This window comes from Sus scrofa, chromosome 1 (assembly GCF_054392235.1).
Source record: "Sus scrofa isolate SSC_HxYL_T2T_F1_AM1 chromosome 1, Sscrofa_HxYL_maternal_Yorkshire_Landrace_v2.0, whole genome shotgun sequence".
NCBI classification, from domain to species: domain Eukaryota; kingdom Metazoa; phylum Chordata; class Mammalia; order Artiodactyla; family Suidae; genus Sus; species Sus scrofa.
The window spans coordinates 276,572,597-276,600,096 of record NC_139383.1 but is presented as its reverse complement, the minus strand read 5'-3'; the positions used below and the strand labels follow the sequence as shown (position 1 = coordinate 276,600,096).

General features: G+C 37.9%; 1 protein-coding gene and 1 pseudogene across 1 annotated transcript; both read left to right on the top strand.

The window, feature by feature from the left end:
- The first annotated feature begins 2,100 nt into the window (after positions 1 to 2,100).
- On the top strand, positions 2,101 to 3,107 carry LOC110257108 (olfactory receptor 1J4-like). Its single transcript, XM_021075845.2, has one exon. It carries the CDS (start codon positions 2,101 to 2,103, stop codon positions 3,040 to 3,042), a length of 942 nt encoding a protein of 313 aa, XP_020931504.1. The 3' UTR covers positions 3,043 to 3,107.
- Positions 3,108 to 17,841: 14,734 nt separating this feature from the next.
- Positions 17,842 to 27,500, top strand: LOC110259686 (olfactory receptor 1J2-like; annotated as a pseudogene).

Genomic DNA, 27,500 nt, shown 5'->3' with positions numbered 1-27,500 from the left:
GAAATGTAAGAAAGCTGAATTTGACATGGAAGAGAAGAGAGAATACAAAATCCAGAGAAAATGAGAGAGGGTGGGGAGCAGATTTCAAGACATGGAGTGACAAAGAATGAAGATGTAGTGGCAGAGAGAATGAGAACTAAGAGAGGAGGAAGGAGAAAATGAGAGAAGGAATGACAAAGAGAAGGGATAAACGAAAAAGAGAAAAAAAGAAAAAAAGAGATAAAATAGAGACACAGGGAAGCAAATATTTTCAGGAGGAATTTCACTTGCTTTAGATCCTTACATATTCCAGTTACTGAATATAGAAGAGAGGTTGTTTTTGAGTCACATTTATGATCAATGGCAAACACTTCTAATGAGATAATATCCTCATTTCCTTCCATTTTAGGTAGGAGTTAGCTCAGCCAAGCCATATTTTTTTGTTGTATGCAAGGTGTAATTTGGGGATGGACACGAGGATTTTGCTGCTCACTGGTGCCCAAATAACCAGATTATTTTAATATACCTGAAATCTTCCTATTACTGGCATATCAGTTTTTATTGCTGGTCTAACAAATTACTGCAAATATAAGGGTTTAAAAAACCCACAAATTTATTTATCTTACACTTCTGGAGGTCAGAATTCTTTTTTTTTTAGTATTTCCTCTGAATCCTCTCAAGGTGGATTGTCTCTGTTCCTTTTCCAGCTTCTAGAGACCACCTGAGGTAGCCTGAATTCAATGTTTGTGTCCCTTTTCTCCATCTTCTATGCCAGGAATATAACTTCATAAAATCTCTCTCTAATTGACTCTTCTTCTTTCTACTACAATTAGGGATGCCTGTGATTACCTGAGGTTCACACAGATAATCTAGGATAATTCATATTTAATTCAGTTAATTTGCACCTTAATTCCACCTGCACCTTAATTCTCCCTTGCCAGGTACCAGACCAGATCCACATGTTCTGTGCATTAGGACATGGACATCTTCATGGGTCATTACTTCTGTTTAATATAACTAACCAGCAAGTGTTTAAAAAATGGCAGGATCACCTGATAGGGACATGAAAACTTGGGATACAGCTAAATCTCACTTATTTTGGCATTTTTAATCATAGTTTGTTAATGTTATGGGGTTTATTATGTGGCATACGGAGGAAAGGAAATGTATTAAAAATACACTTTGAATAGATAGTTTAAGATGTTGTTATCATTTAACCTTCGATGTGTCAACAGTAGAAAATAAGCCATAAATAAATTCCCATAAAATATTTGCTGGGAGGCATATTGGTCTTTGCTTTCCCAACATGACATAGCATCTCAGGGAAACTACAGACACCAAAGGGGAGGGCATCTAAACAATATCAAATGGAAAGGTACTTTTCCAGGGAAGTTGGAATGGAGACATAAGCAAAAGTTGGTGCAGTGGTGGTGGAGGAAAAGATTGGAAAAGTAGCAGAGACACAGTCTGCTCAGGGTCTATAAGCCATATTAAGGCCTTAAACTTCATTGTGATGTCAGTGGGAATAATTTGAGCGCTTTTAAATAGGAAAAGTTGTTTAGTCTTTTAAAAGAGGAATATTTTTTAAAATCCCTCTTTGTCTGCAGTAGGGAGAATGGGTTAGCATAATTTCAAGTTTCTTAAGGACCCTCTCTGAATTAAAAACAACAAAGTGTATGTATATCAATGAGTGTTCTTTAAAAAATACAATACCATATTTTGCATTCTTTTCTTTGAAAAGTCTGCCTCCCATCTGAAATGTAACAGTGGATGTTGAGTTCACATTTTCTACAAGTTTCTGTGCAGCGGTTGATGATTTGGAATTTGAACAACTAAACATTCTTGGGGCAAAACCAGGCTAAGACATCATTTCCATGCACTAGTACTCAGCAACACAGATGCAAAAATTCTATTTTGTCACTGAACCAAGAAAAGGAGACTCATTGATAATTTTTCTAAATCATTTACGTGTTAACTGTTTAAGGAATATATGAGAAACAGATTGTTTCCAACTTTCCAAAAGAAAACATATATATATTTTTTTTCTGACTGCTAAAATTGATTAATCAGAGAACTTAATATTTTCAAGCATTCTTCATTCCCAGAAGAGAGAAAAGCACCATGAGGAGAGAGAACCAGAGCAACGTGTCTGAGTTCCTCCTCCTGGGGCTCCCCATCTGGCCAGAGCAGCAGGGTATGTTTTTTGCCCTTTTCCTGGGCATGTACCTGACCACAGTGCTGGGGAACCTGCTCATCATCCTGCTCATCAGGCTGGACCCTCGCCTCCACACCCCCATGTACTTTTTCCTCAGCCACTTGGCCCTCACGGATGTCTCCTTTTCATCAGTCACTGTCCCTAAAATGCTGATCAACATGCAGACTCAGGATCAATCCATCTCCTATGCAGGGTGTGTAACACAAATGTATTTTTTTATATTTTTTGCTTGCATTGATAACCTTATTCTTTCAGTGATGGCCTATGACAGGTATGTGGCCATTTGTCACCCTCTACACTATACCATCATCATGAGGAAGGAGTTGTGCATATGTCTGTTGGCTGGATCCTGTCTCCTCTCCTGTGCCAATGTCCTGACCCACACCTTTCTCCTGGTTCAACTGTCCTTCTGTGCTGACAACATCATCCCCCACTTCTTCTGTGATCTTGCTGCCCTGCTGAAGCTGTCCTGCTCATATACCTCTCTCAATGAGCTTATCATATTCACTGCAGGGGCTGCAGTTGTCTTTCTTCCATTGTGTGGCATCCTGGTCTCTTATGGCCACATTGGGGTTTCCATCCTGAGGGTCCCCTCTACTAAAGGGCTCTGCAAAGCCTTGTCCACCTGTGGCTCCCACCTCTCTGTGGTGTCTCTATTCTATGGGACAATAATGGCAGTGTACATTTCCTCCTCATCAGGCCAGTCCCATGACAAAGACATCATTGCTTCCATGATGTACACAGTGGTCACCCCCATGCTGAACCCTTTCATCTATAGCCTGAGAAACAGAGACATGACTTTGGCTATGGGGATACTTTACAGAGACAGTAAACTTTTAGCCAAATGAGAATCACATAACCATGTTCTTATTTCTCTCACTGACCTTGTCAGAAATGTTTAAAAGTTTGTGTGTTGGTCACCCATGTCTCTAGAAATTTTCTAACTGTCTTTTAAAAGGTCATTATGTTATGGATCAATCCCTTTCCTTTTAGTCCTATTTCTTCTCCATTTATTCTTTCATAACCCTAAATACATATTACCCACAATACACATTCAACTTGTGGTCTTCAAATCACCATACTTCTCTGTGTGTATATGTAGATATGTTTAAATTTTTTTTCTGGATGAGTTATGTTATTATGTTTGGATTTTTTTAGCTTTTTTGAAATGTATATATGTGTATATATGTAGTTTTATTATAGTCATCTATTCTTGAGAAATGGTTTTTTAATTTTTTTATACAATGATTTTTTCTTCCATTATAACTGGCTTACAGTGTTCTGCCAATTTTCTACTGTACAGCCTTGTGACCCAGTTACACATACATGTATAGATTCTTTTCTCTCACATAATCATACTCCATTATAAGTGACTACACATAGTTCCCAGTGCTACACAGCAGGATCTCATTGCTAATCTGTTCCAAATTCAATAGTCTGCATCTTTACCCACAAGCTCCCAATTTCTCCCACTCCCTCCTCCTCCCCCTTGGCAACCACAAGTCTATTCTCCAAGTCCATAATTTTCTTTTCTGTGGAAAGTTCATTTGTGCTATATTTTAGATTCTAGATATGTGATATCATATGGTATTTGTCATTCTCTTTCTGACTTATTTCATTCAGTATGAATCTCTAGTTCCATGCACATTGCTGCAAATGGCATTATTTTGTCCTTTTATATGGAAGAGTAGTATTCCATTGTATATATACACCACATTTTGAGAATATTATTTATCTGTAGTTGACTTACAATGCTGTGTTAATTTCCAGTATATAGAAAAGTGATTCATTTGTATACATTTTTTTCAGATTCTTTTCCCTTATATGTTATCACAAAATATTGAGTATATTTTCCTATGCTATACAAATGGTCCTTGTTAGGTATGTATTTTATATATAGCAGTGTGTACCTGTTAATTCCAAACTCCCAATGTCCTTCCTTCTTTCCAATTTAGTAAACATAAATTTTTTTATGTCTGTGATTGTATTTCTGTTTTGCACATATGTTCATTTGTATCTTTTTTTTTAGATTCCACATATAAGTGATATCATATGATATTTGCCTTTCTCTGTCTGGATTACTTTACTTAATATGACAATGTCTGTATCCATCCATGTTGCTGCAAATGACATTATTTTATTCTGATTTTTGTCTGAGTAATATTCCATTGTATATATATATATGTACCATGAGTTCTTTATTCAATCCTCAATTGACGGACATTTAGGTTGCTTCCATGTCTTGGCTCCTTCTCTTCAAGAGCTATAAGCAGTAAGTTTCTAATATTTAGTCTTAGTAAAGTTCAGAATGCTTATCTTTCCAGTGCAGTATCTTAATAAAGTATCTTTGATGATTTGCTGAAACTTAAATAAATTTAATTTGATTGTTTTTGTTACAGTAGGGAAGCAGAGAGGAACAATTCAATTAGCATATTTCCTCATTCTAGGAATACTGATTTTCCCCCCAATAATTGGATTTTTGTGTCAAAAACAGTCTACAGCTACCAGATTAATTGTAATCTGGGAAAATGTGTGTTGTATTTCCCCCAGAGATATCACTTCTAATGTGAAAAAAATATAAATGCATGACTTTACAATTATGCACACAAAAATCTTTACTGCATGACTGTTGTGAGCCATACAATTTTCTACATTCTAGGAATACATGTTAAAAAAAAATTTCCCTTTGTAGAGTTTACATTCCAGCACTCCTGATTCAGCTCATCCTGCTCCTTTTTTTTCCATAGCAGGTTTTAACATTCTAACATACTATAAGCTTTACTTATTTTTAAAATGTCATTGTTTCTTTACTGGGATGAAAGTTCTATGCAAGGTGGGTTTCTATGCCTGAAATAAATTCTGAGATTTTTGCAGGTAAAAAATGTTATGAATGAAGGATGCATAAAAAGGGGGGAGCATGAGTACTGGGTTTGGGTTCATAATTTAACATCATGTGGTCCAGGTAGAGCTCATTGGGAAGCTCCAATGAAGACAAATGAAGACATTAGTGAGGACAGGTAAGCAAGTCATGGTGATACCTGGGCAAAAGCATAGAGATCAGCACATAGAAATACTCTGAGATGAGAAGGTACCTAGTTATTCCAGGGACATTAATAGGGCCTTTCAGCTGGACAGTGCTGATTAGGAGAGGGGTGGTAGGTGAAAAGTTTTAGAAATATCAGAGGACCAGGTTTGTAGGGCACTGAAGGTCATAGATGGTGCATTAGTCAAGTTTCTCCAGAGAAATAGAACCAATTGGATGTATGTGTGGGTGAGGAATAGGGGTACAAGAGAGAGAGATTTGTGGACATCCTATTGTGATGCAAAATAGTTGGCACCATCTCTGTAGTGGTTTAAATGTTCCTGCATTGCCACCACTGTGGCATAGGTTGAAACTGTGGCTTGGACCTGACCCCAGACCTGGGAACTTCCATAAGCCACAGGGGTGGGCAAGAAAGAAGGAAAAGATAGTTCAAGAGAAGGAGAGAGAGAGAGATTGATATATTTCAAAGAATTGGCTAATTGTGGAGGCTGGCAAGTGTAGTCTGTAGGGTAGATTGTCAGGTTGGAAACCCAGGGAAAAGTTGTAGTTTGAGTCTGAAGGCAGCATGGTGACAGAAGTGCTTCTTCTTTGCCAGAGATAATTCTTTTTCTTAAGGCTTTCAACTGATTAGATGAGGCCCACAAACATTGTGGAGAACAATCTGTTTTATTCACAGTCTGATAATGCAATGTTAATCTCATCCACAAAAATACCTTCATGGAAACATCTAGAATTGTGTTTGACCAAATATCTGGGGATTGTAGCTTAGTCACATTGACACATATAATTAACCATTATGATAGAATTTTTGGTTTTCTGTCTGATTTGGGAACCCACTGGAAGGGATTCAATAGAAGAATAACATGACCATACTTGATTTTGTTATTATTTCTCTAAAAACAGTCAGATTTTTTGAGGTGTAAGTGACATAGTATAAAATTCATATAACTAAAGTATAATAAACTACTTTTGATATATGTGTAGACCCATGAAACTATCATCACAGTCATCAAGATCATGAATTTCTGTGATGTCTATCCTCCTGCCCTCTCTTTGCTCCTCCCATCTGTCCTCAGGGGAAACACTAGTATGTTTCTGTCTCATGGATTTTTTGCATCTCCTAGAAGCTTATTTAAGTGGAACCATATGGTGTCAATTCTCTTCTTGCTGCCTTCTTTTACTCAGCATGAACATTTTGAGATTCATTCATGTTGTAGTATTTGTCAATACCTCATTCTTTTTATTGCTGAGTAGTATTCCATTGTATGGATATACTACAGCTGTTGAGTATATTCATCTCAAAATTGTTTTAATTTTTAAAATTATTTTAAAAATTTTATTTATGCATTTTAATTTTTAAAATTTTCCTATTTTTTTGTTTTTATAACTTCCTTAAATTTTATTTTTTAATGAAGTGTAGTTCACTTACCATCTTGTGTTAGTTTCAAGTCTGCAGTGAAGTGATTCAGTTATACACACACACGAATACAATCACACACTCACACACATGCATATATATTCTTAGGTTCTTTTCCCTGATTGGTTTTTACAAAATACTGAGTATTGTTCCCTGCACTACACAGTAAGTCCACATAAGCAGATGAACTTCTGCTCTGTTTGTAGTTTATGGATATTAAATAAAGCTGTTTTGTACACTCTTGTACAAGTCTATGTATAACTATATATTTTCTTTTCCTTTGCCTAAATACCTAGTCATATACTAGGTATATGATATGCAAGTTCCAGTTCTGCAGTATCTTCACTATACTTGATTGGAGGGATGTCTGGGTTTCTTGTACAAGAATCTTATTACATTGGATACATTTTGAAAAAAATATTTTTGGCTACACTTGTGGCATGCAAAATTTCCCAGTCCAGGGATCCAACCTGCATAACAGCAGCGAAAACTCCACATCCTTAACCACTAGGCCACTGGAGAACTCCCTAAATTTCTAAGGTATTCCTGGCTCCATGCCTGATTTTTATCCTATCCCAGCACTTTTCACCATTTACCTACCACTCATTTTGTCTTAATAACTTTTTTTTGCAGCAACCTCCACTTAGATGTGTGTTCTCACAGAGGGATTTCTGTATATTATTCTCTACTATGTCTCTAGAGGATATATCATTACTACTTTAGTGGGAATCTTAATGATTATTTAAGTGAATGAATGAATGAATGAATGAATGAACAGATGAATTCATTCAACAGTTACCAGTCACAATTGTCTGTTGTGAACCATAGCTTACCTCTAGTGATACAAAGACATTGATAATAAACATTGGCATTTAGTAAATTTTCATTAGGTGCTCATTGAACCATCCTACAGATTCATTTGAAGAGAACAATTATTATTTCCACTTTGAAGTAACTGAGTCTCAGTTGTCCTGGATAAGTTGTTCAAGTATGCTCTCTTAGTAGGGGAAGATCCCAGAGTCTTTTTTTCCAGAGTTTTAGGTTCAATCCCCCTTCTCCTGAATGAAGCACAGAATGTACCCTCCAAAACTTCCAGTGGAGTGGGTAGACTTTAGCATTTTTTTTTATGGCCACACCTGGCATAAACATGGAAGTTCCTGGGCTAGGAGTTAATTCAGAGCTGTAGCAGCAAGTGTATGCCAAAGCCACAGCCATACTGGATCAGGGCCACATCTGCCAGCTACACTGCAGCTGGCAGCAACATGGGATCCTTAACCCACTGAGTGATGACAGGGATTGAACCTGTGTTGTCATGGACACTATGTCAGGTTATTAATGTGCTGAGCCACAATGGGAACTCTGAGATCTGTGCATTTTAAGGGGCTTTGTATCCTAATGAAAGCCTGTGTGAGTGTTGGGGAGGCTTCAGAAACATGCAAAAGCCCTTAGACTGCTGTTGAGAGAAACTGTGCTCATGATGCAGAGGCCATGGGCAATGAGGCAACTCATGCTTCCCATCATAGACTTGACCAGAAATCCAAGGTACAACTGATATCAAGGAAACTTTCTCCTGTGAAACCAGGGGCAGCCCAGCCCCTGTGGACCCTAATCATCCTGCTTCCCAGGGGCCAGAAGGGAGGTGTGCAGTTGCCCCAGTGGACCGCTTCTCTATTGGGGCCTGGGGTGTATTCCCTCTGGGGTCTCTTTCAGATGGAGAAAGGCAGATCTATTTTTGCACCTTTTTGAACCTGGAGAACTGACAGGAGAATCTATAAAGATCCTCAGGCCTCCAAGGTTTGATCTTTTTCTTTGGATCCTGAGTCTTCTGGACAGAAAGTGAGGATTCAGGTAACAGAATGAAGCAGAAGGTATTTGAACTCAGAGCACAGGTATAGCTCAGAATGAGCCCAGAAACCTCTATGGTTGTGCATGTGTGTGTGTCAGAGTTGGTGTAATCATAAGAGAAGTTATGTGTATTTGTGTGTGTGGGGGTTGTGTTGTATGAATCTATGTGCATGTGAAAACACACTGAATGACACTTACTAGGATATACAGAGGTCAGAGAAGCCTGGACATTTCCTCAGTGTTTGTTTATTCTATTTGCATCTGCTGCTTATTTGCTGTGTGTAAAATCTTGAGAATTGCTTCTGATTTGCATATGAAGGACTTCTTATGAACACAACGACTCTGGTCTAGGATGCTTGACAGTTCTGGTGTGTAGCTGTGCTGTGCATGTGTATTTTGTTTGTGAATTTTGCATGTATTTGTGTGAAGTTGATTCACACCCTGACTATATTTATCTAGTTAGAGTATAAACCAGATAAACCTATAAATCTCCATTCAGCAAGTGTGTGCCTGTGATAGTGTGTGAACAATTTTGTGTAACAAACCCACACCTTGACTTCCTTCACACAGAAGAAATAAATATCTGTGTGTGTGTATGTGTGTTTGACATTATCACATTTTTTACTCTCCACGTGCCTGAGACCAGAGTCCACACAGGTGGCTCCACAGGAAACTGACTTTGCAGAACTACTGCCATCTATTTTTTCTGTGATTTGACTACTCCAGCAGGGCCAGTGTAATCTCATCGTTTTTGACACTCTGCTTCACTTTTAGCAAAACAGTCTAGAAATGAAATGCTCACTTCTGGAATCATGTACTTCGACACTCAGTCTTTGTGTTTACCCCACCTAAGAGCTTGATGGCCTTGGGACTGGCTGTGGTGATTCTCAGCATCCATTGCTCTTACATGGGATCATGCTAATTGTTGACAGATCTTGTCTGTGAGGTGATTAAGAAGCCAAGCATATTGTAATCACTTAGCAATTCTAGCAAATTGGGTCTTGAAGATCAAAGCACCTGACTCTCCATGTCCTGATTGTGTATTTGGTATGAATAGAGGAAAAGCAGCCCCATCCATAGTCTGTCACTCAACACCTCACACCCAGGTCACACCCATCTTCCCCTCCTCACTGCTGAGCAATTTCCCAACCACCTCTCTGCACATGGTGCTGATGGAATCAAAGTACCACATCAAAGAACCACACTGTTTCCTTCTGTTTACATTGCAGCTCCTGGGTGTCATTAGGAGCTCTAGTTCTCCTGCAGGATATCTGTGAGATACTGGGCTAAGTCTGACTTAGCAGGTTTCAGTGAGAAGCCAGTGCTTAACAGGAGGGTTGAGTGCCTAGTCCCTCCATGTGCCCCATGAACTGAGTCAGTTAATAACCCCAAGCAACTCCCTGGTCTGGATAAAGTGTCTACTGACAGATTCTTACACAATGTTAAGTTCCTATCCCAAGTATACTTAAACATTTAACTTTAACTTTTCATGTTTAACATTTGAACTTAGCCTCTCTAACCCCCATAAAATGAAATGGGTGGATTCTCTCTCTAGTGAAAAGATGATCAGAAAATCAATGTTTGAGACCAGGGTTCCACTATGCAATGCATGTGTGAGACTGTTTAAGCAATTTCACTGCTCTTGTTAGTAAAATGAAGGACAAATTCACTCCCCTTACTTCCCTGACACAAATAAGTGTTGATGCATTGAATGACATTGAAGGCCTATGAAAGCCATTGGCAAACTAAAGGGCTGCAAGTATATGAGTGTGGACAGTTACCTGAGCAGGAATACTCCTTCAAATCCTGAAATAGTTCTTCTTGAGGTTCTGCCTATTTGTCTAACTAAAGAGAGGGAGGAACAGTAGAGTCATAGGAGCAAAGATTTCATTATTGATGAAGGAGAGAATTGTGGCTAGAGCAGTTACTAATTCAATGACCGTGCTAGTTTTCTACTCATTCTGAGTACCTTGAAAAAGAAGGCAGTTTTTTCTTCTTTTTTTTTAAATGGCAGCACCTTTGTAATATGGAAGTTCCCAGGCTAGTGTTTGAACTGTGCCACATCTGCATCATGTGCCACAGCTTGAAGCAACACCAGATCCTTAAAGCAATGAATGAGGGCAGGGATTGAAACCACATCCTCAGAGAGACAATGTTGGGTCCCTAACCCACTGAGCTACAATGGGAACTCCTCCCTCCTAAGATGATTGAAAAGTTCAGTGAGGCAATAATGTGGAAATATATTTGTGTGACATAGTGTTCATTAATTGTCAGTTATTATCAGTGTGAAGATCAATATTGGGAAGTAGTGCTGGTCAATCAGGTAACTGAATTCCAAGAGACACCCCAATCCTTCAGGATCTCTCAGCTCTCAGACCCCATCTCAGAACTCAGGTGTCTTCCTACCGATGAATATCCAGATCTCAGCCAACTTGGAGGATCAGATGTAGATGGAGGTGGATGGAGGTACATGCACTGACGTAAGGTTTATTTCATTTTTTATGAATTAATTTTTTCCTTTATAGTTGACTTAGAGTGTTATAAATAAAGTTTATCTCATGGCAAGAAGTAAAACTTCAATTAAAAAAAATTCCACCGGGAAAATTACCCCAGTGACAGTATAGGAGCTCAGAAACTCACTTTAAGTGTGTGGGAGCTCAGATAGTTCTACAACATAAATTTTAGGTCATCTTCTTGGTCCTTTATAAACCACCTTATAATATTGGTTTATTAAATTCCTGAACTTGATGTTGGTTTTTTGGGGGATACATGTCCTTTCATAAAAATAATCTGTACAATTTTGGTGTTTATTTTATTCAGAACAGTGTTCTTAAGTATCCATGCATAATGAATTAGAATCCTCTTCATTAACTCTATGAATATGTGATATTTTCATCTTCACATTATAGAGGCACAACCTGAGGCCAAGAGAGATTTAGCATCCCAAGTCCTACAGCCAGAAAGTAGTGAGACCAAAATAGTAACATAGCGAATTGGGTTTTAGGTTTGCAACTTTAGTCAGTCCTTGGTCCGGTGTGCCCTCAAGAGTCAGTATCCTGAGGGAAGAGATCTTGTATGTCATATTTATTCTTGTATGTCCAGTTATTAGCTTAGTGCCAGAAACATGGTTGACTAAAAGGAAAAAGAAGGAGTGGAAATGAGGTGTAACAAACTGAACTAGTATCCACTTAGTGGGTTGAGGATCTGGTGTTGCCATGAGGTCTGGTGCAGTTCATGGATGTGGCTCAGCTCTGGTATTGTTATTGCTATGGTATAGTCTGATTCAACCCCTAGCCTGGGAACTTCCACATGCCACAGATGCAACCCACCTCAAATAAAATAAAGTAAATGAAAAGAAGAAAGAGGAATGAATTTGCTGTTTTTCATTGGAAGGAATCATGTTGAGTGTTGAAGGTATGTCACTTGCTTTGGCAACGCTAGGTGATAAAAGAAATGCAGGCAGTTATTCTTTTACTCCACTAGAAATGAGAGACCCTAGTGTGGTGGCCACAATTGTGACTTCAATGTCTCTGACATTTCCCACTCCTCTCCTTTCCCAACAGGAGAGGAGCATGAGGAGGGAGAACCAGAGCTGCCTGTCTGAGTTCCTACTCCAAGGGCTCCCCATATGACCAGAACAGCAGGGCATGTTCTTTGCATTCAGGAGAATGCAGGTTTAATCCCTGGCCTAATTTAGTGGGTTATGGATCCAGCGTTGCCATGAGCTGTTGTATGTGTGGCAGATGTGGTTGGGATCCCATATTGCTGTGACTGCAGCATAGGTTTGCGGGCATAGATTTAATTGGACAACAGCCTGGGAACCTCAATACAATATGCCATGGGTGCAGCCCTAAAAATACCAAAAAAAGAAAGAAAAATTGAAAATAAAGGAGATATCCTTGAAGGCCAAGTGACTGAGGGAAGAAGTACATGGGGGTGTGGAGGTGAGGGTCCAGGCTGATAAGCAGGATGATGCACAGGTTCCCCAGCACTGTGATCAGGTACATGCCTAGGAACAGCACAAAGAACATGCCCTGCTGCTCTGGCTGGTTGGGGAACCCCAGGAGGAGGAACTAGTATGTACTGATCTGGTTCTCCCTTCTCCTGTGGGTAGGTCAGCTGAGTGGACTAGTGGGGAAAGTTGAATGGAAAATGTGGAACATCTTGGAATAGAAAATTGATCAGTATAGCATAGAGCAATAGAGATGTTCCTTTGATTTAGGAAAAGGCTTCAGTCATATTTTCATACATTTATTATATTTTCTGGACAAATGAAGAAAAAGTGTAGGTTTCTTTCTCAATCTGGTGCCAGTTTCTGTAATTGACAATACTGACCATTAGTATTAAAACCATAGTTTATTAAATCCTGTCCTTCTGCACTGTTCTAATAGCTTACATGTAGTAAATAATGCCAAAATCTTAAGAACATGACCTAGGTAGTTAGTCTTTATTTCTACTTTCCAGATAGCTATGGCAGGCAGTCTCATAGTCACTGAGGTAAGAAGAGAAACTGGGATTTGAACCCAAGCATTTTCATCCTGAGTTTTCTGTCTGGAAGCCAAAGAAATTATTTGACACCGGAAATCTTTTTGCCCTTTGTAATTTCATGTGTAATGATTTACTGAAAACTGCATCCTCTTCTTCTCTCCACATTCCATGATTATTTCAATTTGTTCATTGGCTGTAGAGCCCAGAGTCTCTCAAAGATGACTAATGCACACACAACATAAATTTGTTGATTAAATTAAAGATGTCACATCCAATTCAACTCCTCATGACAGCATCTTTAAGAAACTTACATCAGGTATTACTCAACACCCAAGTTTAACCCTAATAATCCAAGGGCTCCATGTTATTTACACCACGACCTCATATTCAGAGAAGTACAACCTAAAAGCCAAATGCAATTTTAAAAAGGAATTCTAATCTTTTCAGGGTCTCTAGTATAGTCTAGAAGAGATTTATTTACCAATGTGAATCAATATTTCTCAAAATTTCTCATTAATGGATGTTGGATTTTGTCAAATGCTTTTTCTATATCTATTGAGATGATGTACATATTTTTTAGAGGAGAAGGTAGGGATATATCATAGCCTATCAAAGCTTACGATAAAGCTAAATTGCTTACAAATAATGTATTGTCACAAGCATAACCCACTACAACAGTCGAGGAAAATAAAGAACCTAGGAACAGACTGGTTGTAATGAAGACTTGACCTCACCATCACTTGGTCAACTGGATTCAGAAGGCAACTATGTATCACTAGTCTTGGTTCCCCCACTCTGACCTGAGTGATGGGAAGAATGTAATTATCAATGAAATTAATGCAGTAGGTGAACCTTCATGTCAAAGTATGGCTTTCAGTGACTAGAGCAAAGCAACCATCTATCTCCTGATAACATCAGAACTAGATATCAGATTAGAATATCTATGAATTCTTTACCATTTGGTCTCCAAGAAACAGGTGAAAGATAGTTTGCTACTTAGTCCTAAAGGCAGAAGTCTTTCAGGGTAGAGTCCAGTACCTTGGACCCAAGGCTGGCACTGCAATCTTCATGAATTGTAGAAAAGAAAAACTAGAATACTATCTCTAATTTTCTTGAGATTCTTTAGATTATTTGGGTCAGTTTTTCTTGGGAGAGGACTTGAATAATTATGCCTGTGTAGTGTGATTTTCAGATCAGAATTGAGTCCTGTGTATCTCTACCCAAACACCACCCTCAATGGACTTCTGGATTATTTCAGCAAGAGAAAAAAAGCTTTGAGGTCCCAACTATATATTAGGTTTAAAAGTGAATATTCCTGGGAGATAGAGCCCTATGGCAAACTCATAGATATATAAATCCTGGGAAGAGTTCAATATTTAGGGACTAGGCTTGGATGGCCAAACAAAGGCATTGACAACTTCAGTCAAAGTGAGGATGGAAGCATGTTGGGGATTACAGGTAGAATAAGGGCAGAGGCTGTGGACACTGATAACAAAAGTACTGTCTTTACAATTTGGCTGAATGACTGCTCTATGGCTAGAAATTGTCATATTGTTAAGAAAATCTGAGTTTGTACCTAGTTTGCACCAGGTGCTTTTCAAATCCTATTCAGTTATTCCCCAAATCTTGCAACATAGACATTCTGCTCCCCATTTTAGAGATAGAAGCATTGGGAGGCAGTGATAAAACTTGCCCTATGTCATAGCACCAGTATGTGGTGGCCCTGCCACTTGATCCCACATCTCTATGGCTTCAATGACTACATTATTCCCACTCTATTGAGTGCCTTCATTGACTATGCTGCCTGAGAGCATTCAAAAATTTCAGGAATTAAACTGGGAAATTTTTTGATGAGTGAAAAATCTATGATTTCAAGATATGTGTATAGATGGTAATACCAATAATAACAATAATATTATAACAATCATTCACTAATCTTCTGTTTACTGTGTGACTACTATAGGCAAGTTGCTGTGACATGTACTTTATATCAGCCTAATAGCCCCACAATAAAGGCATTGCTCTCACTTAACCTGTAGGAAACCAGGACCTAAGAGCTTAAGAAATTTTCCATAGATCACTCATCATGAAAATGATGAACAAGTTATTCAATCTCATATTTATCTGGTTTCAACCCCATGTTTCAAGCTGCCATTCTACATTGACTCCTGTAGTATGTGATTTGACAGAAAAGAGACATCTGCATATATGCTCCTCATTCAGTAGAGATGGGGTTTGTTACTTCACCAAAGTCTTTGGTGGATGTATTGCCTCAGTCCTTATTCAGATGATCAAACATGAATAGAGAGACTAGGAGAGCAGCTACTGGATTTACAAGACAGCTACTCATAAAATGAATTGCTCAGGGCTCCAGGACAAAAGCCTAGATAATGTTTTTCAAAGGAAACAATAGGTGAAAAGTTAAGGCAAGTATGGTTCATACCCATTGAAAGCAATGTCATGTAGCTAATAAAATGAATTTATGAAGCTTATGAATTCATTTTTGAAGGAACATAATAGAAAATTTTATATAGGACATGTTTTCAACTATGTGCAAAAACAATGCAGATACCATCACATATCATCATCATTATTAAACCTGGAAGGCTTTGCTCACAGCTCACATACATACCAGACATTTAGCAAAACTGTGAAAGAACAACTTCTTAGAGGGGAAAGGACAAACCCCAAGGAATTATAATTTATTATGCCTACATAAGGTTTTTTTTGAGATGGTACATCAGAATTGTAAAAGTGTGAGGCACAAGTAAAATTACCTGCAAGATTTCACAACAGATCATACACACATACACATGCACAGCTGAGTGAAGTCTAAAAGCTCTGCTCTTACCTACCTCAGGGGTGATAAATGCAAATATTGTCAGCTTCAGGGTATGAACTAATTTTTCATTTTCTCTCCAAAAGACTTTGATCTATAATGGAGAGAAGCCACAAGCTCAAACCTGAAGTGGGGAGACAGTGAACTCTCTTTTTAACCAGATCCACAGCAATAACATAACTATCTATTTTACCAGCCCAGTCCTCAGGGGACAAGGCCCAAACATTTCTGTTGAGGGACAATTTGGGAGTGATAAATGCACTTCCCTTAACTATTCCCAGTGGAGGTGTGCTTTATCAGATTCTAAAAATAGTCACCTCCTTTAGGTATATAAATGAGGACTCATTATTTGCATATTCATTTAGAGAATGTCCACATCAATAAACTCATTTAATGCTCCCAATCATTCCTGAGGGAGATATTAATTTTTTCTACTTCATTGCAATGAGAATGGCTCAAAAAAAGAAAAAAAATGGCCAAAGGAGGAAATTTCAAACCCAAACACATTAACTTCACATCTAAAGCCCTGTTCCTTTGCATCACAATGTCTCCTCTGCAGTAGTGGACTCTGTAAGTGTGGGCCCCTTCTTTCTACATTCAGCACATAAATGGGAAGAGAGTTGCTACTCCTCTCTGGGGAATAAAAGTATTGTGTGAGGAGTAATTGGGCTTCTGTTCCTCAGAAATAGAGATTTTCTTCTTCTTACAGAAACATACAAATGCCTAAAGGGATTTTTTTTTTTAGTTAATGCACATAAGAATAGTTGGCACATAGTCAGGGTTCAAAATATATTCTTTAACCCTAAGAATGGGTGTGAGAAGCCTTCAATTCAGATTGGCAAAAATAAATACACAGAATCAAGTGGAAGACAGCATTTTATCTTTTAAAATAATTTGTTTACTCTTTCATAAAATTATTTTGTAACTACTATGTGACAAGAGTTTTGTGAGGTGCTGTGAGCAAAGTTTTGAAAACACACTTTTAACAGATTGTAATAATGCAATTTGCAGCAACATAGATGGACCTAGAAATTATCATACTAAGTGAAGTTACTGAAAGAAACATCATATGATATCACTTATATGTGGAATCTAAAAAAGGATACAAATGAACTTATTTGAAGAACAGAAACAGATTCACAGACTTTGAAAAACTTAGTTTACTAATGGGAACAGGTGGGGGTTGGGGGAGAGATGGATTGGAGGCTAGGGACTGGCATATGTGCACTGAGGCATATGGAATGACTGGCCAATGGGGACACACGCTGTATGGCACAGAGAATTCCACCCAATATTCTGTGATAATCTATGTGGGGAAAAATCTGAAAGGGAATGGATGTGTGTATATGTATAACTGAATCACTTTGTTGTACAGCAGAATTTATCATAACCTTGTGAATCAAATTTATTCCAACAAAGATTTTAAAAAATGAAAAGCTTTGAAAACACTTTTATTCCTCTAAAAGGGCCCCCAATCTAGTGAGTAGAATAGGCAAACTAGGGTGTGTCAAATGATGTGCTAAAGGTGAGACCTGAGTCCTGTGAGCACAGAGCAGGGGTGTTACACCTAAATTTAAGGGGTCAAGAAAGGTAGGCCTCAGCAAGTTATAAGTAAGCAGATACTCAAGATAATCAAAAAAATAAAAGTTGATGTGGGCAGTGCAGAGACAGATGGAAGGGAGAAAAACAAAGGAACAGGAAAACACATGGAGAAGAGAAACGGTGATAAATTTGGGAAATAGTTATCAAGAAAATTAGAATGGCTGAAATATATGCTTCAACAGGGGAAGAGGTTCAGGATGAGGCCAGAGAAACTAGCAGGAATGAATGGTGCAGAACCTCGAAGAGGATGTTGAACAATTTGCACTTTTTTCCAAAGGAAAGGGAGAACTCTAGAAGGATTTGCTCAAAGACTGACAATATCTTGTTAAAACATATGTCTATAAGTAAAGAATGGATAATGAGCAGGTGTTTGCTGTAGATGGAGGGAATGTTGTCAGGGCAAGGATGGAGAGATGGGATGTAAGACCAATAGCAGGGAGACCAGTTTGGAAGTGGCCACAGTTGCTCAGGTAAGAGAATGGAAGTCTGTCTGAGGCAATGGAGGTGGAGAGAACTCTATGGATTTAAGTTTCCTTCAGAATCAGAATTTAAAGGATGCAGTAATTTGGGAGGGAGCTGACTTTTATGAGACTCTTGAAAGTGAAGGCATTAAAAACTTCTCAAAATTTATGATTGAACAGCTGAGTAGATGCTTGTGTCATTTACTGTGATATGTGGTATAAATTTAAAAGAGAATAAGTATTGGGGAAATAACTATTAAAAATGTTAATAAGAAATAAACAAAACAACAACAAAATATATTAAGTAGTTACAGCCTAGTTTCCCTCAGTGAGGGAAGGGTTAAGGAACCTGTGGTACACAGCTTTTGGAGTATTACATCACTGTGAAAATGATGTTTACGAACAGCTTAAGATGTAATTTATGGTAGACAAAATAGAAAATTTGCATTTAGGCATGTTTGCAATCAAAAATTGATTGCAGATTGTTTCTTAAAATCAGAAGGATGTGCTCCAAAATGTTAAAATTTTTTTTTTGTTGGGAATGGAGACATTCATATGTTAAAAAATTCCCAACCATGTTTATATAATCATGCCTTTCTATTATGATTAATGAAAATATAGTTTTGTGAACACATGCTTAATTTCATAGAAAAGAGATGGTCCAGGAAGAGAAGTACATGGGCTCACAAACTGTAAGAAGAGGAAGGTGGCTGACCCTAATAGGCACCATTGCTCTGATTGCTCTGCTTCCCACCCCCATCCACTCACATAGAACCCAGAGAATTAAGGCATGAAACCTTCAAAGGACATGTGCCTTGAGCCTCAGGAAACTGTCCCTCTCCTGAAAATAACTTGCAACCAATAAGCAAATGCTTATCATCACTAACAAACATCTTGTATTCTACTGTTGTATGGGCCCTCAGCCTTTCTAAATACATGAGCAGAGAGAGAAGAAGGCAAGATCTTTGATTTATCCCTGAATTTTTATCCATTAGTATCAGGCACATTGGAAATCCACTTTTAAAAGTACTCTCTGAATCATAGTGAAGAGAGGAATGCTGTTTCCTAACAAAAAGTCAATTATAAAAATCACTAAGTCATAGAAAATTGATTAACTTGCATTCCCCCGGAAGCCAACCCTGAACTAAGAATTAAGGATAAGTAGTTTGTTTAGGGATTGGAGAAAACAGCAGTAGGAGAGTGGGAAAGGAAGATAGGTAGAGTAAGGCTATAGACAAAGGACAAAAATTAGCACAACCATCACCTGGGGAAATTAAGCTAATTCCACTGAGGAAACACTAACATCTAGCACACCTCAGATTTGTCCACTTTGATTTTGCAAAGCTGCCAGTGGTCACTATTCAGGTGATTGTCTTCTCTAGCTTGTATCTAAAATGCTGTTGGACTTCAACAGGTCTGTGTTGAGAGTCTCTCCAGTCTGCCTGCTCTGATATACATGACATTGTGGCAGTCATACAGGGTCATCACAGCTATAAAGAAGCTGCCCAGGTAAAGCTTTGCTCTACCTACTATCTTTTAACCTCAGATAACAAAAATGCCAAAATAAACCCTCAAAGAGGATCTCAAGCTATACCTACTTCTTGGTCCTGTATATTTAAGTCCTAAGAATCGCTAGTGCCAAATTAATGATCATTTTCTTCAAAAGGTCAATTTTAAAGAAACTGAAGTTTTCAATTTTGAGTCAACTTTTCTAGATTGTGTTTGTCATCATTTTTTCCCCTATGTGCAAGACTGTTTTCTTTGTGGTTTATGTTTCTTCTACTTTTCCTTCCTTCTTTCCTTCCTTCATTTATTCTTCCTGCCTTGAAACTATTTTTTATTCAAAGTATTTTAATTATTTATTAGTTTCATTTGATGTAACCAAACCTAATAGTCCAAAGAAATAAAGTGATTATCCTTGTCTCTTGTCACTTTGTGTTTCATGATAATCACCAGAGAGAAGAAACATGAGATCATTTCCTTTGGGTCACCTGTGGGTATGGCCCAATAAGATCCTTTGGAGTGGGATACTGTTCTACCTAATTCTCAGAAGCCATTTGGTCCTTTGGCTATTTGGATCTCAGTGGAGATACAAATTCTTCTTTTTTAAACTCTCTGTAGCATATCATATGCGAAAGGGTAATATAAACTGGGAAACAGAGCCTGGAACAGAAGGAAAAGTGATGATGCCTGAGGTCCTTCCTCCATGGGCTCATTCTCTAAGGTCTCTAGCAAAAACCTCTCTCCCATGAGACACATTTCCTAGAGGAATCAAAGGGGAAATGGGGCAATTAATCCAGGTCTAATGGATGTCTTAAACTAGAAATTACAAGTTCATCTCCCTGCCACCATGGGCTTTCTCCTTGGCTAGTTATACCCAGAAATTCATAGATCTGGGGCTGGTAGACAGGAGTGAGAGTCTGAGCTTGTTGCTTTTCTTTTTGATGATCAAGAGATGTTGCAGACCTTGGAAGCTGAAATTCAGATCCTTTAAAGAGACCCTCGGGGCATATTTACCCACCACACACTGGATTACAAAGGCAAGCAAGGTCAGTATTGGGGATGGAATGGACCTTGTTTTCTCAGCAACATATGGGCTTATATATGAGTCTAGAAGAGGAAATGTAAGAAAGCTGAATTTGACATGGAAGAGAAGAGAGAATACAAAATCCAGAGAAAATGAGAGAGGGTAGGGAGCAGATTTCAAGACAGGGAGTGTCAAAGAATGAAGATGTAGTGGCAGAGAGAATGAGAACTGAGAGAAGAGGAAGGAGAAAATGAGAGAAAGGAAAACAAAGTGAAGGAATAGACAGGAAGAGAGAAAAAAAGAGATAAAAGTGAACCAAAAGATAAAACATAGATGCAGGGAAGCAAATATTTTCAGGAGGAATTTAACTTGCTTTATATACTGACATAGTCCAATTACTGAATATAGGAGGGTGGGTGTTTTTGAGTCATCTTTGAGACCAATGGCAAATGCTTCTGATGAGATAGGAACCTCATTTCTTTCCATGTTAGTTAGGAGTTAGCTCTGCAAAGCATTTGATATTTTATTGTATACAAGGCAGGAGTTGAGGAAGGCCATAATTTTTGCTGCATACTGGTGCCCAGATTACCAGTGTACTTTAATGTACCTGAAATCTTACCATTACTGGTATATAAGTTTTTATGGCTGCTCTAATAAATTGCCACAAATGTAAAGTCTTTAAAACCCATGAATTTATTATCTTACTGTCCTAGATGTAAAAAGTCTAATTGTTGGCATTTCCTCTGAAAGCTCTGAGGGATAATGGTCTCTATGACTTTCCAGCTTCTAGAGGCCACCTGAGGCCACCTTCATTCATTGTTTGTGTTCTTTTCTCCAACTTCTATGCCAGAAGCATAACATCTTAAAATCTCTCTCTGACTGACTCTTCTGCTTCCTTCTTCTACCAGATCTGTGGTTACATTAGGCCCAACTTGATAATCTAGGATAATCTAATATTGAAATCAGCCAATTAGAAGCCTTAATTCCACCTTAACTCTCCCTTGCCAGGTACCAGACCAGATCCACAGGTCCTGGACTTTGGCACATCTGGACATAACATGGGGGTTATTATTTCTGCTTATCACAAGTAACAAGCAAATATTGTGTTGAATGGCAGGACCACCTGATAGGGAAATGAAAACTTGAGATAAAATCAAAAGCTAATTTTTTTGGCCTCTTTTGATCATAGTCTTTATTTTTGTTATGGGGTATTATTATGTTGCATAAAGAGGAAAGAAAATGTAATAAAAACTGTATACTTTGTATAGATAGTTTAAGAAGTTCTTATCATTTAACTTTCTATGTGTTGACAATAGAAAATAAGCCAAAAACAAAACCACATAAAAGCAAAGACCACATAAAACATTTGTTGGGAGTCAGATTGGTCTTTGCTTTCCCAACATGACATGAGATCTCAGGTAGCCCACATCCAGCAAAGAAGAAAGAGTCTAAATGACATCAAATGGAAACTTACTTTTCCAGGGATGTTGGAATGGAGACATCAGCAAGAGTGTGTGTGGTGAGGGTGAGGAGGAAAAGGTTGGAAATGTAGAAAAAAACACAAATTATTCACTGTCTATAAGCTATATTAAGGCTGTTACACTTCATCTTAATAGCAATGGGAATCCCTTGAGAGTTTTTAATTGGGGAAGTTGTTTAGGTTTTTTAAAAAGGAGTATTTTTAAAATGCTTCTTTGGCTACAGGAGGGAGGATGGGTTAACATAATCCAGAATTTCTTAAGGATGGTCTCTGAACTGAAAAAAAAATAGGATATATGCATATCAATGAGTGTTATTTGGCATATACACTATAAATCTTCACATACTTTTATTCAAAAATGAGACTCCTATCTTGATTTTTAAGTCAAAACTTCTACAAGTTTCTGAGTGGTTGATGGTTTGGAATACCTACCACCAAAGATTCTTGGGGCAATAACATGGCCAAAATATCATTTCCTATAGACTAGGCCTAAGCAAAACAAATGCATAAATTCTGATTTCTCATTGAACCAAGAAAATGTGGCTCTCTCTTTTTATATTTTTTTACCTTTTTTTTGTACTGTACAGCATGGTGACCCATTTACACATACATGTATACATTCTTTTTTCTCACATTAACATGCTCCATCATAAGTGACTATACAGAGTTCCCAGTGCTACACATCAGGGTCTCATTCCTAATCAATTCTAAAAGCAATAGTCTGCATCTATTAACCCCAAGCTCCCAATACACCCCACTTCCTCCCCTTCCCCCTTGGCAACCACATGTCCATTCTCCAAGTTCATGATTTTCTTTTCTGCAGAAAGGTTCATTTGTGCCATATATTAGATTTCAGATATAAGTGATGGATGGTATTTGTCTTTCTCTTTCTGACTTACTTCACTCAGGATGAGTCTCTAGTTCCATCCATGTTGATGCAAATGGCATTATTTTTTTATGGCTGAGTAGTATTATATTGTGTAATATATACCACATCTTCATAATCCAATCATCTGGTGATGGACATTTGTGAACATGTGAGTACATGTGTAATTTTTAAGGGAAGTTTTGTCTGGATATATGCCCAAGAGTGGGATTGCTGGCTCATATGGTAGTTCTATGTATAGATTTCTGAGGTACTTCCATACTGTTCTCCATAGTGGTTGTACCAGCTTGCATTCCAACCAACAGTGCAGGAGGGTTCCCTTTTCTTCACACCCCTTCCAGTATTTCCTATTTGTGGACTTATTAATGATGGCCATTCTGAGTGGTTTGAGGTAGTATCTCATGGTAGATTTGATTTGCATTTCTCCATTAATCAGTGATGTTGAGCATTGTGTCAAGTGATTTTTGGCCATCTGTATATCTTCCTTGGAGAAATGGCTATTCAGGTCTTTTGCCTATTTTTAAATTGGGTTGTTGAACTTTTTGCTGTTGAGTAGTACATGTTCTTTGTATATTTTAAAGATTAAGCTGTTTTCAGTTGCATCATTTGAAACTATTATCTCCCATTCTGTAACTTGTCTTGTGTTTTTTTTTTAATTTCCTTTGCTGTGCAAAATCTTGTAATTTTGATGAGGTCCCATTTGTTTATATTTGCTTTTATTTCTGTTGCTTTGAGAGACAACAGAAACATTTGTAAGGCTGATGTCAGAGAATGTCTTACCCATATTTTCTTCCAGGTGTTTGATGGTGTCTTGTCTTATATTTAGGTCTTCAGCCATTTTGAGTTTAATTTTGTGCATGGTGTGAGGGTGTGTTCCAGTTCCATTGATTTGCATAAAGCTGTCCAGTTTTCCCAGAAATACTTGCTGAAAAGACTTTTTCCATTTTATGTTCTTGCCCCCTTTGTCAAAGATTAAATGACCATAGGTGTCTGGGTTTATTTCTGGATTCTCTATTCTGTTCCATTAGTCTGTCTGTTTTGATACCAGTACCACACTATGTTGATGACTCTGGCTTTGTAATATTGCCTGAAGTCTGGGAGAGTTATGCCTCCTGCTTTGTTTTTGTTCTTCAGAATTTCTTTGGCAGTTCTGGGTCTTTTGTGGTTCCATATAAATGTTTGGATTGTTTGTTGTAGTTCTGTGAAAAAAGTACTGGGTATTTTGATAGGAATTGCATTGAATTTGTAGATTGCTTTGGGTAGTATGGCCATTTTTACAATATAAATTTTTCAAACCCATGAACATGGAATATCTTTCCATTTCTTTATATTTTCTTCAATTTCCTTGATGAATAATATATAGTTCTAGGCATATAAGTCCTTTACCTCCTTGGTCAGGTGTATTCCCAGGCATTTGATTTTGGGGGTGCAATTTTAAAAGGTATTGTATTTCTGTATTCCTTTTCTAATATTTCATTGTTAGTATACAGAAATGTGACTGATTTCTGAATGTTAATCTTACATCCTGCTACTTTGCTAAATTTGATGATCAGATCAAGTAGTTTTTGAGTTAAGTCCTTAGGCTTTTCTGTATATAGTATCATGTCATCCACATACAGTGACAGTTTTACCTCTTCTCTTCTGATTTGGATGCCTTTTGTTTCTTTTGTTTGTCTGATTGCTGTGTCTAGGACTTCCAAAACTATGTTGAAGAGCAATGGTGTGAGTGCATATCCTTGCCTTGTTCCAGATTTTAGTGGGAAGGCTTTCAGCTTTTCTCCATTGAGTATTATATTTGCTGTGGGATTGTCATAAATGGATTTGATTATGTTAGGGAATGTTCCCTCTATACTCACTTTGGTGAGAGTTTTTAAAATGAATGGATGTTGGACTTTTCAAATGCTCTTTGTACATCTATTGAGATGCCCATGTGGTTTTTGAGTTTTCCTTTGTTGTTTTTTTTTTTTATTTTCCCACTGTACAGCAAGGGGGTCAGGTTATCCTTACATGTGTACATTACAATTACATTTTTCCCCCACCCTTTCTTCTGTTGCAACATGAGTATCTAGACATAGTTCTCAATGCTATTCAGCAGGATCTCCTTGTACATCTATTCTAAGTTGTGTCTGATAAGCCCAAGCTCCCGATCCCTCCCACTCCCTCCCTCTCCCATCAGGCAGCCACAAGTCTCTTCTCCAAGTCCATGATTTTCTTTTCTGAGGAGATGTTCATTTGTGCTGGATATTTGATTCCAGTTATAAGTGATACCATATGGTATTTGTCTTTGTCTTTCTGGCTCATTTCACTCAGAATGAGATTCTCTAGTTCCATCCGAGTTTTCTTTTGTTAATGTTGTGTATGATGTTGATTGATTTGCATATGTTGAACCATCTTTGTGACCCTGGGATGAATCCCACCTGGTCATGGTGTACTATCTTTTTGATGTGTTGTTAGATTCAGTTGGCTAACATTTTGGTGAGAATTTATGCATCTATATTCATCAAAGATATTGGCTGATAGTTTTCTTTTATGGTGGTATCTTTGTCTGGTTTTGGAATTAGGGTGATAGTGGCATCATAGAATGTTGTTGGGAGTTCTTCAATTTCATTTCTAGTGATCGGTCTGTTCAGTTGACCTATTTCTTCTTGATTCAGTTTTGGCAGGCTGTAAGTTTGTCCATTTCTTCCAGGTTGTCAAATTTGTTGGCATATAATTGTTCATAGTATTCTCTCATGTTTTTTTTTTTTTTTTGTATTTCTGTAGTATCTGTTGTGACTTACCCTTTTCATTTCTGATTTTCTTTATTTGGGTTTTTTCTCTCCTCTTCTTGGTGACTCTAGCCAGAGGTTTGTCAATTTTGTTTACCTTTACAAAGAACCAGCTCTTTGTTTGACTGATTTCTTCTGTTGTTTTATTAATTTTCTCTATTGTTTTTTGAATCTCTATTTTATTGATTTCCTCTTTGATCTTTATGATTTCTTTCCTTCTGCTGACTTTAGGTCTTTTTTGTTCTTCTTTTTCTAATTCATTTAGGTGGTGGGTTAAGTTGCCTATTTGATATTTTTCTTCTTTTTCGAGCAAGGCCTGTATTGCTATGAATTTCCCTCTGAGCACTTCTTTTGCAGCATCCCGTAGACTTGGAGTGGCTGTATCTTCAGTATTATTTGTGTCTAGGTATTTTTTACCTTCCTTCTTGATATCCACTGACCCATTGTTTTTTTAGTGGCATGTTGTTTAGTCTCCATGTAGGAGGTTTTTTTCTCATTTTGTTTCCTGTGGTTGATTTCTAGTTTCATGCCATTGTGGTCAGAGAAGATACTTGAAATAATTTCTATATTCTTAAATTTGTTGAGGTTAGTTTTGTGCCCCAGTATGTGATAAGTTCTTGCGAATTTCCATGTGCACTTGAGAAGAATATATATTCTATTTTTTTTAATGTGAAGTCATGAAAATGTCAATTAGGTCTAAATTTTCTATTGTGTCCTTTAGGATCTTTTTTGTCTTATTGATTTTTTTGTCTAGAGAATCTGTCCTTTGATGTAACTTGGGTGTAAAAGTCTCTAACTATGATTGTATTCACATCAACTTCTCCTTTTATGTCTGTTATTAATCTTCCATCATTGATAATTTTTCTATTTCTCTTATGTGTCACTGTAGGAGGAATATATGAGAAATAGATTAAGTTTTCCACTTTCCAAATTAAAATGTATGTATTTTTCATCCAACTGCTAAAATAAATCAGACTTTAATATTCTCAAGCATTCTTCATCTGAGCCAGAGAAAAGCAGCATGAGTTGGGCAAACCAGAGCAGCATGTGCGAGTTCCTCCTCTTGTGTTTCCCATCTGTCCAGAGCAGCAGGATGTCTTCTTTGCCCTTTTCCTGGGCATGTACCTGACCACAGTGCTGGGAATTTGCTCTTCATCCTGCTCATCATGCTGGACCTCACCTCCACACTCCCATGTAGTTCTTCCTCAGGCACTTGGCCTTCACAAATGTATCCTTTTCATCTGTCACAGTCCCTAATATTCTGATGAACATGCAGACTCAGGATCAATCCATTCCCTGTGCAGAATGTGTAACACAGACATATTTTTTACTATTACAGACCTGGACAGCTTCCTTATTACATCAATGGCATATGACTGCTATGTTGCCATGTGTCATCCCCTTCACTACACTACAATCATGAGGGAGGAGCTATGTGCCTTTCTAGTGGCTGTATCCTGGTTACTGTTTGGGGCCAGTTCCCTTTCCCACGGTCTTCTCCTGACCCAGTTATCTTTTTGTTCTGACAACATCATCCCCCATTTCTTCTCTGACCTTGGTGCCCTGCTTAAATTTTCCTGTTCAGACATTGTCCTCAATGAGCTGGTCATGTTCTCTTCAGTGGTGGTGGTAATTACACTGCCATTCATATGTATCCTGGTATCTTACGGGTATATTGGGGCCACCATCCTGAGGATCCCCTCAACCACAGACAAAGCCTTGTCCACATGTGGCTCCCATCTCTCTTTAGTGTCTCTGTATTATGGGTCAATATTTGGGCGACACCTTTTCCTGACATTAACCAATTTCATTGACAAGGACATCATTGTGGTTCTCATGTACACAGTGGTCACACCCATGTTGAACCCCTTTATCTATAGCCTTAGGAAAAAGGACATAAAAAGAGCCTTTGAGAAACTCTTCAGTAGAGCAATATTTTTCTCACCATGA

Excerpts from the sequence above, each read along its gene's own strand:
- LOC110257108 (XM_021075845.2), top strand. The coding sequence starts at position 2,101 with ATGAGGAGAGAGAACCAGAGCAACGTGTCTGAGTTCCTCCTCCTGGGG.